Here is a 14,211-nt window from a genome sequence, read left to right as displayed (position 1 = left end):
TGACACACCCACACACACAAAACCCGCTGGTGGTGAGAAGGGCTGTGCTCGGGACGACTGCATGCCAGGTTTCTTACAAGTATGACAAGACAGCGGAGAGTCCAGCCCCACCTTGGGTGAGCATGCGTGTCTTTCTGCGATGGTGAGAACGAACTCCAGGTCTTTCTTTCTCCAGGGCCTGAAGCTCTCCTCCCTCCAGCTTCTCTGCTGCCCTTTCCAGCTCATGGAGCAAAAGGTCAGGACCGGGAAGCTTTGTTCTCCCAGTCGCTAACCCAACTTCCTACGTGGGCGTCTGTGTATCTCATGTGCCATCTTGAGCCAAGGTCATGGTGTGAATGTCGTAAGCGGCTCGACTGTGTCATAGTGGTGGGCCACTCCCTGGGGTGGCAGACTCCCCTTTTAAACCCAGTGCTGTCAAAATAATACTAAAACGTCTTTCTTTTCCATTTGGGAAAATCTGACTTGAGTGGTGCTCCCAAGTTAGTTGTGTCTCTTTTATTTAACCAGTAGCACGATGGACAGGTTCCCGATTTGGAGGTAAAGCCACTTCTGGAGAAGTGCTCGAGTGACCTTCTTCCCTTGGTCTCTCAGTAGCGTGGGCTCCTATGGCCTGTCATTCATAGAAACAGCAGATCTGGCTGGTTGGCTCATAGGCTTCAGCTATACCCTTTCCTTCCACTGCCAGAGCCAGGGACCCCACTCCACCCCGCCCCTGAACTCCGTTCCATCCTAGGGTCTGTGGTAGGAAAGATGGGAGGTGATTTTGGAGCAAATGAAGCATCTTGCAGCTCCTGCTGCCTTCTCTGGCTTGGGGTCAGGTGATTCTCTGCTTCCCAGTTGTACCTGGTAATTGGGTCCTACAATAACAATACTGTACCTCAAGGATGTTGTAGATTAAATGGGCTTTCTAAGAGGGAGGACCAAATCGGATCATTATACCATTATTTCCATGGGGGAGTGTGTTATGAGTTCTAATGGCAATTATGTACATAAACACCTCGCCCATATAAGGCTGTCCGTAAACGGTCACTTTCATTGTTAATCCTGATAAAGCCCGGGATGTAACCAGTTTATATATTGAGGCTGCTGCATACCATTTGGTACCCTGCTCACTGAAGCGCGGTCTCTGCATGTTTAAATTACTTTGGGACTCCTTGGCTGAGGCAGAAAAAGAGATCTGGAGAGGTATCGGACAACCTGTTTGGGAGACCCTTGACCTCTCGGTATCCTGCCATTGTTAGCTATGCTTTCAGAGCTGAAGGGTCAGAGAAGTAATGCCTTTTGTATTTTTGGAATTACTGAAATAAACTGTCTCCTCCTGCTCTGATTTGATAATATGGACTTTTGATCCTGCCTGACTCCCTCAGCCCCAAACACATGGTGCTGGAATTTCTGGGGTAGGAGGTTAGGAGACTCAGTGGAATGGTCTCTACTGGTCACCTAGCCTTCCTTCACATACTTGGCAGGGGCTGTTTCTCTTGGAGAGACTTTTCTCCCCAACACTTATTCAGTTGAAAGCCCTCCATTTCAGGACTAGGAGAGCCCCAAATTTCAGCAGCCACATTTAGTTACCTCAGATTCTGTCCCATGTTGAGGGGGTTGTGAGGTCCCTGAAGAGGCATGGTCTCCTAACAAGGATGGATGCTTCTGAAAGAACTACAGAGCTTTGGCAATCTTCCAGTATGTACAGTTAGGACAAGAGGGCCCATCTCTCCATCTCTCCATCTGTCCGCCCATATCTATCCATCTTTTCTCCTTCCTTCCTTCCTTCCTTCCTTCCTTCCTTCCTTCCTTCCTCCCTTCCTCCCTTACTTCCTCCCTTCCTTTTTTCCTTTCTTCCTCATTTTCTTCTATTCCTCATACATCCAACCTTTACTGAGCCCCTGTTATTACTAAGACACTGCACACGACACTGAAGATATGCAGAGACAAATCAGATGGGGTCCCTGCCTTCAGTCAGCTCACATTATAGAAACTGGGTACAGAAACCAGTTCAGGGAGGTGCCCCATGTGCTCCATGGGTGGCTGAGGAAAATGGTATACAAAGGTGGAGAGACCAGTCCCATCGGGATGTGGGGACAATGGTGGTCACAAAGGACTTCATAGAAAAGCAGATGTGATGATAACGTCCCTGTGGCTTGCTGCCTTGAAGCAATCCCCTGAAAGAGAAAGAGCATCTCTCAGTGTTCTCATAGGTTTTTCAGTAGCTGTTTACACTCTGATGATAAAATGTGTATCAGATGGTAAAATGTATAAAAGTAGATCAGATCACACACAGAAGTTATGTATACTGGGAGGATTTGTTTAAGTGGAACCTTTAGCTTTAGAATGATCCTACTTGTTCTCTACTGCCAGAGAAGGGCATCAGTAGTTTCAATGTGCTTTATTTTAACTTTTTTAAATTTTAAAATAATTACAGAATCACAGGAAGTTGCGAAAAAAAAAACAACAACCCAGAACTGTACAGAGAGATCTCACATACCCATCACCCAGTTTTCCCCAGAGATAATATCTTGTGTGACTATAGTAAATGCCTATTTACTTTTATTATAAAACCGAGAAAGACAAAGGTATAGCTAATGCACAAGAGACATCTAGGTTTTTACTCTGGTATGAGCTAAGCTGTATTTAATCAAGGTCTGTGTTAGGACAGCCCACTTAATATTCCTAATGTTTGTGCCATTTTGGTAATTTTTAGAGAGGCTGGTGGCATCCTAAAAATCCTGTTAATTTAAATGCTACCAGACATCATGGTGAGGTTTTTTAAGACAGACAAAATCTATGTCCTGGTGCATATGAATACAACTTTGTGTACATTGTGTCCTTGTATATCTCTATCTTGCGCACACATACACACACACACACACACACACACACACACGCACACCTCTATATGTGTACATAATTATTTGGTATTTGTACTCTTCATATTTCTATTTCCAGAAAGTATTTGAGCATAGTTATTAAGTTGAGTCTTGTCAACCAGTGATGAATGTGATAGAAGAGACCTTGCATTGTATTTATGCGGAAGTGTGCCCGGACAGCTTGACACATGGCAGGGGTTCAGTAAACTCTTGCTGAATCCTTTGTCACTCGAAGACGGCATTTTCATCTTTGAATGACAGGTGCAAGGTGCTTGAACTTGCTTTTCTTTTACCCTGATGTATTTTTATATGTGTTGGTTGCTTATGAAAATCTCTGAACTTTAGATCTTTGTTCAGGGTAATCTAATCTGTCAAGGAAAGAGTTACAGCAATTGGGTTGGTTGATATGTTGGTTTAAACCTTTTACCTCAGATAAGAAAATTCATAGCTATGTAGTAGCAAAAACTTGCTGCATATTTAAATTTGAAAACACTGTTATATTTTATAGGATTTACGAAACATTAAAGGTACTTTTTCAGATATTTTTATAAACTTGTTATTATAGAGAATTTCTAACATACATACAAGTCAAGAGAATAGTGTAATGAACCCCTGAGTGCTCATCACCCAGCTTCAGCAGCTATCGGCCTTTGGCCACTTGATTCTATTTATACCACTGCACGATCTTCCCCCATATTATTCTGAAGCAAACTCCAGATATCATGTAATTTTATCCATAAATATTTCAATATGTATCAATAAGAAGGTGCCTTAAAATACCCTATCGCACCAATAAATAAATAAATAAATAAATAAATAAATAAATAAATAAATAATGGCAGTTCCTCAGTGGAATTACAGGTGCAGTCAGTGTCCGCTTCCCCTCAGGATCTTTTATTTTTAGTACAATTTGTTAGTCTGAATGTGCATGCGAAGGAGGTACATGCATTGTAATTTGTGTCTGATTATAATCAGATTATGTTTCAAGTCTTTCTAAACCTATAGATTCCTCTCCATCTCTCCTTTTTTCCTTGTAATTTTTTACTGAACAAACTGATGTCCTTTGTCCATTAACTTCCCACTGTAAGTCTTTGCCGATTTCACCTCTGCTATATCATTGACTCTGTGTTCCTATAAGTTGATAATTAATATAAAACATTTTTTCCCCCAAACTTCATAGATGGTGATGGGTCATCTATATGGAGGCTCATAAGGTCCGGCTGTCTTTCTTGTTGAATGTTAGCAGCCACTGATGATTATCACCCGGATCTGTCAGGGCTTGCAAAGTGACACCAACAAGGAACGTTTTAAAAGAATGAAGTGGGCTCCCATGTAGCAGACCAATGGAGAAAAAAATTTGAGTAAATTAGGTTTTTACAAAATAAAACATCCCAGTAGTTGTAATAATAGTGCAGGCAGGATCTTATGTCAGGGATGGAAAGGAATTTAGCCATCTTCTGGCCTGGTGTCAGATAAGAACACTAAAGTCTAGTGAAACAAAGTCCTGGGTGTGGCATGGCTTATGAGTGACACGGCCGCAGTCACATGCAGGTTTTCCACACACACTTTGGTATTGCCTTTATTCTGGCCTGCAGTTTCCCCTTTCACAGAGCATCTGACAAATTTCAAATTGTAGTGGAGTTTAGCTTATTTCTTCTGCTTATCACGGATCAGGATTAATTACCTTTTCATTTTCTGCTTTGCATGTGCTAGTATTGACTAAATAATGTAAAATGTAGCTAGTCAGAAATTCTATTGTATTAAATTGTAATCAGAGAATATCCTGAATCCATGACTTATTTGGGCTGAGGGGCAAATCCAGATCTTACTATTGTCCGATCTCATTTTCAGACAAATTTTGCTTCATATTTAAGGCATAAACATATATTTTCTTGTTTCTAACATCTTTTTTAATATTACTGAATTTCTCAGATTCTAAAGTAATTGTTGTAAAACTAAAAAGTATTCCTGTTAATTTTCTTTAAAGAGACATTGTTTAGCTACAGAAACATTTTCAATTATTTTCCATAATTTTCAGAGGGAGAAAGTTTGCATTTCCATTCTATAACCATTAACAGCCATGAGATTTCAGTTTGAATTGACTTTGTTGTTTTCCTAATTCCTTAATTGGGAATGTTAGATTCTGATGCTTTAGTGACTTGTGAAGCTAAGACAAAGATGGAGACAGCCTTTTAAAACTTGGGGCACACCGCTTTCATGATACACAAATACCGTATTTCATTAGTTGTAAGAAACAGATTGTTCTTTTTTGTTTTGTATTTTCTGTTCTTTTTAATATTAGATGGTATTTGTTTTGTGTATGATCTTCTGTTAACAGTGAAGGGCAATTAACAAGTTGACGGAACAGTTTCAGGCAAAATTAAATGCTACGATAAGCATACGATTTTGTGTTGAAATTCTAAAATTCTTCCTTTTTGCAGCGTTTTCTGCAAAATATTTAAGTATTAATATTTAATAGTGATGCTAGAGGATTTCTCCCAATAGAGTAAACAGCACTTATATTCATGAACTTTCTTCCAATTGCCCATCTCTTTTGCTCTTTATTTTATTATTATTATTTTTTATTTAAGAGAGAGAGAGAGAGAGAGAGAGAGAGAGAGAGAGAGAGAGAGAGAGAGAGAATCCCAAGCAGGCTCCATGCTTAGCAAAGAGCCTGATGCGGGGCTTGATCCCACGATCCTGGGATCATGACCTGAACCGAAATCAAGAGTCAGATGCTCAATCAGCTGAGCCGCCCAGGTGTCCCTCTTTTGCTCTTCAGCTAGAACAAGTATGTCCTCACTCAGTCCCAGCCCAGGCATACAGCATACAGGGGGTTTTGCACCAACACTTGGCCGTTCGGAGACATCAGAGCTGTGGTGTCCCTCAGTGATCCTCAGACTTGGTCCTAGGAAAGAACGCAGGGAGGTTCTGTTATATTTGGAGGGACTTTATCAAAATACTGATTTCTTCTTCTTACGTTTACTTTTTCTGACGCCGAGAGGACCCTTGCTGTTCATTTTGGGAGGGCCTTGATTGCAAAACATCTACATTCCTTAGGAGTAATATCACCTTAATGACCAAAGGGGAGTAAAAATTTGCCCAAAGAAAGCAACGGCTGTTACTTGCTCCACTCTTTTATCATCAGAGTCCTCGAGAACTGCAAATCTAACAAGAACCTTTGGAACACTTGATTGTTTCTTTGGATGGTTCTTATGCAGCCAGTGATTGTGAACATCTAAATTTGTGCTTTAATTGGACGGAGCATATTTGTCATAAAGGGCAGATTTCAGGGCAACGGTGTCCCACCATGCCTGTAGGACACGGAAATGGGACATACCCGAGGGCATTTCAGTCGCTGATCTGATCACTCACAGCTCTCTTCATGTATCAGGGGCGACGCGGCCCAGAAGCTGACTTGGTGGTTCCTTATTGGGGTTTTCCATTTTCCTAAAGAATGTTCTAAGAAGTGAGACAAGTCGCTCCCTCCCTCTCAGTTCCTCTCTCTGTAAACATAGCCTGCCTTTCCCTCCTTCAGGCTGATTATGAGTGAGCTGTATGACTGGGCTCCAGTTGGATATTTAGCTTGTAAGCCATAAGAGAACCTGTTCGTTGGATAATTTAAAGTGATGCATATATTAATTGAGTTTGCCTTTAGCAAACCATTTCACCTGCCGATGGTATTCTCTGGAAGGTGTGTGTGTATGTGTGTATGTGTGTGTGTGTGTATACACTCAAACTAGGGCAGTGTGTGTGTGTGTATTTTCTGTACTTATTCATGATTCCAGAGAGATTTGGGCTTTAGCTGTGTGTCTAGTCCTATGCTATCGGTAACCTTTACTCGTAACAACAACGAAAAAGAGCTAATTTGACATTTGACAGCGAGTGAGTCCTACGTCCTCATGCTTCAGTACAGTCTCATGACTGATATGGCAAAAGGTCAATCAAGGTGTTCCAAGAAAAATAGGGTTTTCTGCTGCTCTCAGTGCTAAGCAGAAAACCCCTAACGTCTACACGGAGGCCACGATTGGTTCTAAACATCTTTGGTGAAAACCCTCCTCTAGCACTTTAGTACCTTTTCTTGCTGAAAGGTACTAAGCATAAAATCTTTAAAGAGAACTCTGTGCTTTTTTTTTAGAATCTTGGGGTCACGGATATCAGTTTGTATCACACAGGGCTCTAGGGGTAGAAGATAAAAGACAATGGGCCTAAATTTGTATTATGTGTGGGCCATACTCTCCAAAGAGGAGTTTGCATTGTACAGCTGAGTTCGTTAAGGAATATGATGAATTGGATTTCCTCTGGTTAATTGAGGTTTTCCTGTTCTTGCGTTAAAATGTGGAAATGGCTTCCAGTTTAAATTGGGCATAATCTCCATGCCAGTCATTTGCAGAGGCAAGCCCCGATTCCGGGTGCTCATGGCGTGGGGACTTTGGGCTCATTCTGTAAAATTTCGTAAATTCTGCCTAATGGTCTCTAATTAATTTGCCGATAAAACTCTTACAGCAGATTCACTGAAAGCAAGTTCAGTTAAAGACTCTCCCTCTTCCTTCTTTTGCCATCATTTGCTCCCCCTTCCCCCCTCTTGTTTTTCTCTCCCCTTCTCTTCTCTCATTCACTGTCAGGAAAGACTACCTTTGAAGGGACAATTCTGTATCGAGCTGCACCGGGCAAGACGGAGGGCCACAGACGCTATTACAGTGAGTGACCTTAATGAACAGCAGGAAGCAATTGTAAAGTTAAGATCCGGGTAGTCATGGTTCTTGACGCGGCCGCACTTTCCTGAGCTGCTCATGCTTCTGCCAAGTGTCCGTGTGAATTTCTGATCCAAGGACATGGACTTATCTGCCTGAATAAGTGCTGTCTCCTTGGTGTGTGCTACAGGAGCATTCTCATCACCAGCCCTGGCGCTTTCTTGTTTGCTTTGTGCCTCTGCCTCTGCCATGTGTGTAACATGCGTGCATGAACCATGCGTGCAGAGAAGAGACCAGTAGCATTTGTCATGGCATACATACTTGTACCAGTATCTCTGGGCCTCTGAGCCGGTGTAAGATGGCTTCCCCTGGAGCGGTCATCCTCTCGTGGTTACTGCTTTTCCTGAGTGGGCCATTGGAAACCAATAAACCATTTCTTCATTGTGCTGTTCAAAGAAATGAGAATTTGGCATGACGGTCCATGCCAGAAGTGGTGTTCCGCCTTGCTCACAGCCAGTCACCACACGACAGACTTCCTTTGGCAGGACCAACGTATAGCCTTTTGTGTTGTGAAATAAAGCTGCCAAAAGTTGAGGGGAAGGAGGTGAATGAGATTAACGAGTCAATTTCATGAAGCCTTTAGAACAGTTCCTGCCACTGAACAGCACTGTACATGTGCGTTTTAAATTTAAACAAAAATGACTCACAGGTCTGAACTGATCCGTGCATGAATGTTAAGGTAAATTACATGAAAGTGTAATTTATTAAGTCATCTGGCCCGCCACATGGCAAAGAAAATACATAGGGTGTGTCTGTACACATACGCGCACGTACCTACGTATACACCAGTGATGCAAGAGAAGGTTCGCATGTGAGTGCCAGAACCGTGCTTCTCAGACTGTCTGTGGTGAAGTTATTTTTATTTCCATCCCCCCGGGGACAGATACCTGGTCTTGGCGAACATGACTTTACTGTGCATGCAATGTGCCATCTGCACCTCACCACGGGCGTTTGACCAGGATTGGTCTATTCCCTGGTCACCCAGACGAGCCCACTGGCCACGTGTCTGAAGGCATACTGGTGCACTCTGCTCTAAGCGTTTCTGAACATGCGCAGTGCCTGTGCTGATCTCACTGTACAACAGCAACGACCCCTTCGTGAACTGTCCCCGGCCCCCAGCCCCCAGCCCACACTCTGGGCTGTCCTGCCTGTGGGTGTCGCCTGGCATTCTGAGCATGAATCTGGCATACTTCACGGGATAGCGTGTGTGATGAGCACCGGTAGGTAAAAGATACGGCACCAAACTGACATAAAAACGAAAAGTCACCTTTCTTTCCCTCCAAAGGGAAGGAGCTAGGTTCTGAGTTATTTCACCAACCCAGATGTTCAGCTATGTAATTTACCCACTTAAAAGTGACAGAAGCAGGCTGCCAGAATGTCCGGAAGACAAATCTGCCGTGTGTTTCCTTCCTGGTCCGTACTTACGTGGTTGAGTGACCGCGCCACCTCTCCCTGTGTTACGCGAAGAGCATTTCTCACCGTGATTAATATAAAGTCATTAAGATGAGCCCGGGAGGCAGCAAATCCATGAAACCAGAAGCTCAGGGAAATCCAAACGGCAGCGGTCGCAGATATTATGGTTCTACCTCATGAGGAATGATAGAAGACTCCTTCAGATTCCTCTCTCTGAAGAACTCACACAGCCTTGCCCTAAACCATTTGCTCTGCTGCTGGTGCTGCTGGTGCTGCTGGTGGGGAGGGCAGGATGGTGATGGTTTCTTGCCACTAACTGTTTCTTTATTCCACCCTCAAATGGTTCCTTCCAACCCAGAAAGGAATATGCAAGCCATTTATCACATAGAAAGAATCCATACGGCAAAATGAGAACATGTTAAAGGGGGAATGACACAATATTTAGACTCCAAAATTGTATCTCCAGCAGGGATATTTCCGAAAACAATGAACAGATAAACACATGAACGGGTAGCTAATCCAGAGGGGTTGTCCGTGTTTGCACACTCAGCTCCGGTCCTAGAAATTGTGGCTGACCCCACTGCTGTAGGCCGCTTCTCAGCGCCCTGCCCTCCGCTTTTGCTCACAGATGCTATTCTTGAGTTAATTCAAATGTACACCAAGGATCGTCCTCCTCCCCCCCCCCTTCCTTTTTGGCTTATAAGTAACCATTTTATTAAAAACAGCAGCAGCAACAAACACAGCCATTGTTTTAATTTTAAGGATTTGATTTTGAAACTTGTTAGCAATTTATAATGACCTTTCTATATTTTATCTGTTTTCATTTAACAGTTTCTTCCTGCACTGAGACTTATTTATTTGAATGACTTCGACATTTTTTAACGCTTTATGTGAGCAATTATTCGGTGTCTTGTTCTTACGTACTAGGAGGCCACCTTCCCTACAGAAAGATAACGCACGATCGGTTAATACGGAACAAAGTTTGATGATGTGCTTTCATCAAGGGCATCGTTGTCATCAGGGCACATGTAGTCAATGTTCAGGAACTCTTCTCCACAGCTGGAGGTTTTAGAGACCAATTGAATGGCAGACTAGTATTCCATAAAATATCCTTTGAATCCCGCCCTTTGATGGCATGACTGGTGTACTGACTTTCAAAGTAAGAATGTACACTCAGAAATTAAGTAGGAAACAAATAGGCTCTTCCTTTTAGGAGCATGATTGTGGGCAGAGCCTGGGGAAAAAAGAATCTGGGAGGTAAGTGTTCACGTTGTCTTGCTGATAACTATTTGATGACTTCCGACACTTGCCGCAAGAGGTCAAAGGAAGGGTGTCGTGTCCCCAGCGTCCTTCTTTAGCAAGGGATTCAGCTTTGGGAAGATGGTGGTATTAAAGGAGGGAAGAAGAGAAGTAGGCTTGGGGGCTTCTGGCCTCCGGGAGGGCAGCTTCCTTTCCCTCTTTAACAAACACAGTCATCTCGCCAGTGAAAGCGTCTCAATGTCAAGTTTGGTTTAATGCTTTCCTAGAGAATCATGCCTGCGTGCATTTATTCCTTGTGAAACCATCCAAAGAGATTTAATTCTTTGGCAGTCATAATTTTGTGTGGTTTCTTTAATTGCTAATTTGTTTAAATGGCTTTTAGCTTTACAGTTTCCCTTCAGGAAATGTTACTTTCATTGCTAATTGCTAATTGCCATGAGTCATAGAGATTGGAGGTACAGTATGTGGTACTGACTGGGTGGGGAGGCGAGGACAGGGTGGGGAGGGTTGTTATTGCACAGACTGTGGCAAAACAAATTTGTATTAGAATCAGGTTCCGGCTGAAGAGAGGTGAAATATCACGCTTACAAAGAGATCTGCTTTGAAATTAGATTTTTTTAAAAGAATTTTGATTCACTTCTTAAAATTAAAGGCTGGGGGTGGGGAGATCGAACAAAACTCAGAGCCACCCAAATGCAACGTATTCGACACGCTAAATGAAAAGTCCCAGTGCAGGTTATCCTGTGCCCAGAAACACTTTCAGAGGTGGCTCCTGGCTGGCTGTGAGGTGCTTCACAGCTATGGCTGATTTCTGAGCTCTTTCTCTCCCCGTCCCCACTCTTGACAGGTTTAAGGGAAACCACAGGCTCCGAGAGTGATGGGGGTGACTCGAGCAGTACCAAATCCGAAGGTGCCAACGGGACAGTCGCAACCGCAGCAATCCAGCCGAAGAAAGTTAAGGGAGTGGGCTTTGGAGATATATTCAAAGACAAACCAATAAAACTAAGACCAAGGTCGATTGAAGTAGAGAATGACTTTCTACCGGTGGAGAAGGTATGTTCGACGGTTTTTGCTTTATTTCAACATAGTGCAGAGTACCCAAAAGTCCGTTGTAGGGCTTGGCATCTGAGAATCCTTACGCCTCTTTTGGGGGTGTCGGCGTCCTCACGTGCGGGCTGTTCGCCTTCTCCCCTTTGAGGTGCTCCCTCCGTTTGGGAACTGCTTTCCTGGAAGGGCTCACGCTCCAGTTTGTGGCTTCTTTTCTTACTGATCTCTCAATGGAATGTGTCTCTGTATGACTTTTCAAATGGACCTACACTTCTCGGTTCCCCGCCCCCCGCCCCCGAAAAGCCCCTCATGCCTGGACCCGGCTCATCTTTCGCTTCTCCTCGTCCTCGTCTCCAGTGCCTCGTGCCTGCGAGTGTTGGTTGACTGGTTCTGCGGTAGAGGAAAGGGTTGTGCGCTTTTCCTCTAGGAGTTAGGTGGGAATGATTTCAGACTGCCGAAAGGAAGCCTCCTGCGTGTGTGTATGATGGAGACGGACCGTGCTGAGACTCCCTGGATGGTTACCATCAGGAAGCTGGCTGTTTTCTTCCACCTCTGGTTCTGGGTTGGCGAGAGGCAGGCGGCGTCCTGCTGCCGAGTACACGGTTGCCACAGCAACACACCCAGAGCCCTCGCACTTGTGGCTGTCGGTGATGTGTACTGTGGTACGCTTCCGAGCACCATAGCTTTACTTAGAATTTGATAAATTCTGTGGAATTTTCCAGATCGTAATAAGCTACACTCGTGCTGTGCTTAAGGAATGTTGGTGAATTCGATTTAGTGCTGAATCTTTTGCTTTGATGTTCGTGCCAGTAGGCTTGGGGGATGGGACATTGGCAGCACCTCTAATGCAGGTTTATCAGTGGCTTTGAAATGGTTTCCATTTTTCGGGTGAAATGAATTTTTCAAAGTTGCCATCATCTTCCACAGCTGTGGAACTTCCACCCACCTCTTGCCCCCAGCAACCTTGCCCGGTGTCATGCATTAGAAACAATCTGGAAAGGAAACTTTTGGACACTTAGTTCTCTTGAGGATGAAAAAAAGGCAGAAAGATTTAGACATGAAAGACTGTTCCATGTGCACTTCTTTCACTGCAGCTTATCGGAGCCAGCCTTGTTTCTTTCAGTAAGCAATAGACAATGTGTCTCGAGATCTGAAAACTGTCTAGATGCTATACCAGCTTGCGAGCTCATTTCTCTTTCACATGATCACTCTCAGACTCCTGTAAGTATTTACAAAAGAGCAAGTCCCCGTCTTGGGAAGAAACGATGGATGTAGTTTTTCTTCATTTTACTCCAGTGGTTGAAATGAACATGACCGTTGACTTGGTCAGCAAACGCTTAATGCCTTTTGTTTGCTTTATGATTCGTGGTCTTATTCTCCTCTGTGTAGAAGGACAGTGTGTGTGTGTGTGTGTGTGTGTGTGTGTGTGTGTGTGTGACTTTTATTAATGCTATGAATATTTGTTCTGACCACAGTAGTAAATTGGGTCATTAGCAGTAGCAGTACCGGCATCACAGATAATAATCCCAAGTTTGTACCTCAGCACGCTTTTCCTCTGGACCCCAGGGCCACATGCCCAGCTGCCGAATTGCACATCTCCACGTGAAGACCTTAAATTCTTACCAGCTTGTCCAACCCTGAACTCCTCATCATCCCCCTCAAACCACTCTGCCCACAGCCTTCCCCGTCTCAGGGAAGGGCGTCCTACTTCCCCTCCTACAGGTTCGGGACGAAAGCCTTAGGGTTATCCCTGACTTCCTTCTCTCATAACCCGCGTCCGATCCATCAGGAGACTCCATCAGCTCTGCCTCCTGTAAATGTTGAGCACCCACCACGACTCATCACCTCATCGCCTCCGTGGCGCCCCTGCTCTCTCATCATCACCCAGTGGCCTCCTAATAGGGCTTTCTGCTTCTCCCCTTCCCCTACAGTCTAGTCTCAACAGTGAAGTGAGGGTGATCCTTTGAAATCCCAAGTCTGATCGTGCCACTCCTCTGCTTGCACCCCTGGAGAGGCTCTCCAGAGAACCAAAGTGAAAGGCCTCCCCAGGGCCCCCAGGCTGAAGTGACTCGACTCTGTTACCACTTGGACTTTCTCCCTCGCCTTCTCCCCTCGCTCCCTCTGTCCTGGCCCCTTGCTTTTCTTTAAGCATACCAAACACTTTCCCCCTTGGGGACCTTTACCGCAGTGGTTTCTCGTGGCTAGACACCCTGTATCCACCTGCTCACTTGCCTGCATGCCTCTTCCCCGGCTGCTTTGCTCGGACTTCACCTTTTCAATGAGCCGTGCCCTGGCCCACTCGTCCCGAGACCCGTCCCCTTAGCTCACCCTGCTTACTTGTGCTGCATTTTTTTGTTTTCCACAGCATGCAGCCCTTTCTAACATGGGATTTATTTTTTATTATGTTTATTATTTACTTTGTTCACCAATATATGCTATGTGCTTAGAACACCGTGTGGCACCTGGTAGGTTAGGTGTGTTCAGTAAGTAATAGGTGCATGAATAATATTAAAACTGTGTTAACGTGGCACTCTGGAGATTACAGACCTCTATAATATGACGGGACTGGGTGGGATTAGGTAATAGGTATATAGTTGAAAGTATGGTGGTTTTTTGGTTCACTGCGGTTTTGTGAAGCAGAGATTTATTGTATTGGCCTTGGTGACATGACATGTTAACATCATCAGAGTAATATATATATGTGTGTGCATGTGTATGCATCTTGATTCATGATTTGTTTGCAGAAGGAAACCATGTGCTGGCAGCGGTCTTAACCTGCTTCTCATTGCGGAGCCCCTGGGGAAAACATAAACTTCCCAGCTTGCTTTACTGGCTGTGGACAATTTTTTACAGCATCTAAAAGGACTCAAAAC

General features: G+C 44.1%; 1 protein-coding gene across 3 annotated transcripts in view; it reads left to right on the top strand.

Annotated features, from left to right (window-relative positions):
* SH3KBP1 (SH3 domain containing kinase binding protein 1) overlaps nt 1-14,211 on the top strand; it is a 334,904-nt gene that overhangs the window by 187,788 nt on the left and 132,905 nt on the right. For all 3 annotated transcript variants that reach the window (XM_047075975.1, XM_047075977.1, XM_047075976.1), the window contains one exon: nt 11,139-11,344. In XM_047075975.1, the coding sequence (XP_046931931.1) occupies nt 11,139-11,344 (206 nt within the window). The remainder of the gene's footprint in view (nt 1-11,138; nt 11,345-14,211) is intronic.

This window comes from Lynx rufus, unplaced genomic scaffold (assembly GCF_022079265.1).
Source record: "Lynx rufus isolate CCGP_SWC_20201006 ecotype Redwood Valley unplaced genomic scaffold, mLynRuf1.p SCAF_14, whole genome shotgun sequence".
NCBI lineage: Eukaryota > Metazoa > Chordata > Mammalia > Carnivora > Felidae > Lynx > Lynx rufus.
Note: the sequence above shows the minus strand (reverse complement) of the source record. Positions and strands in the feature narration are given on the sequence as shown.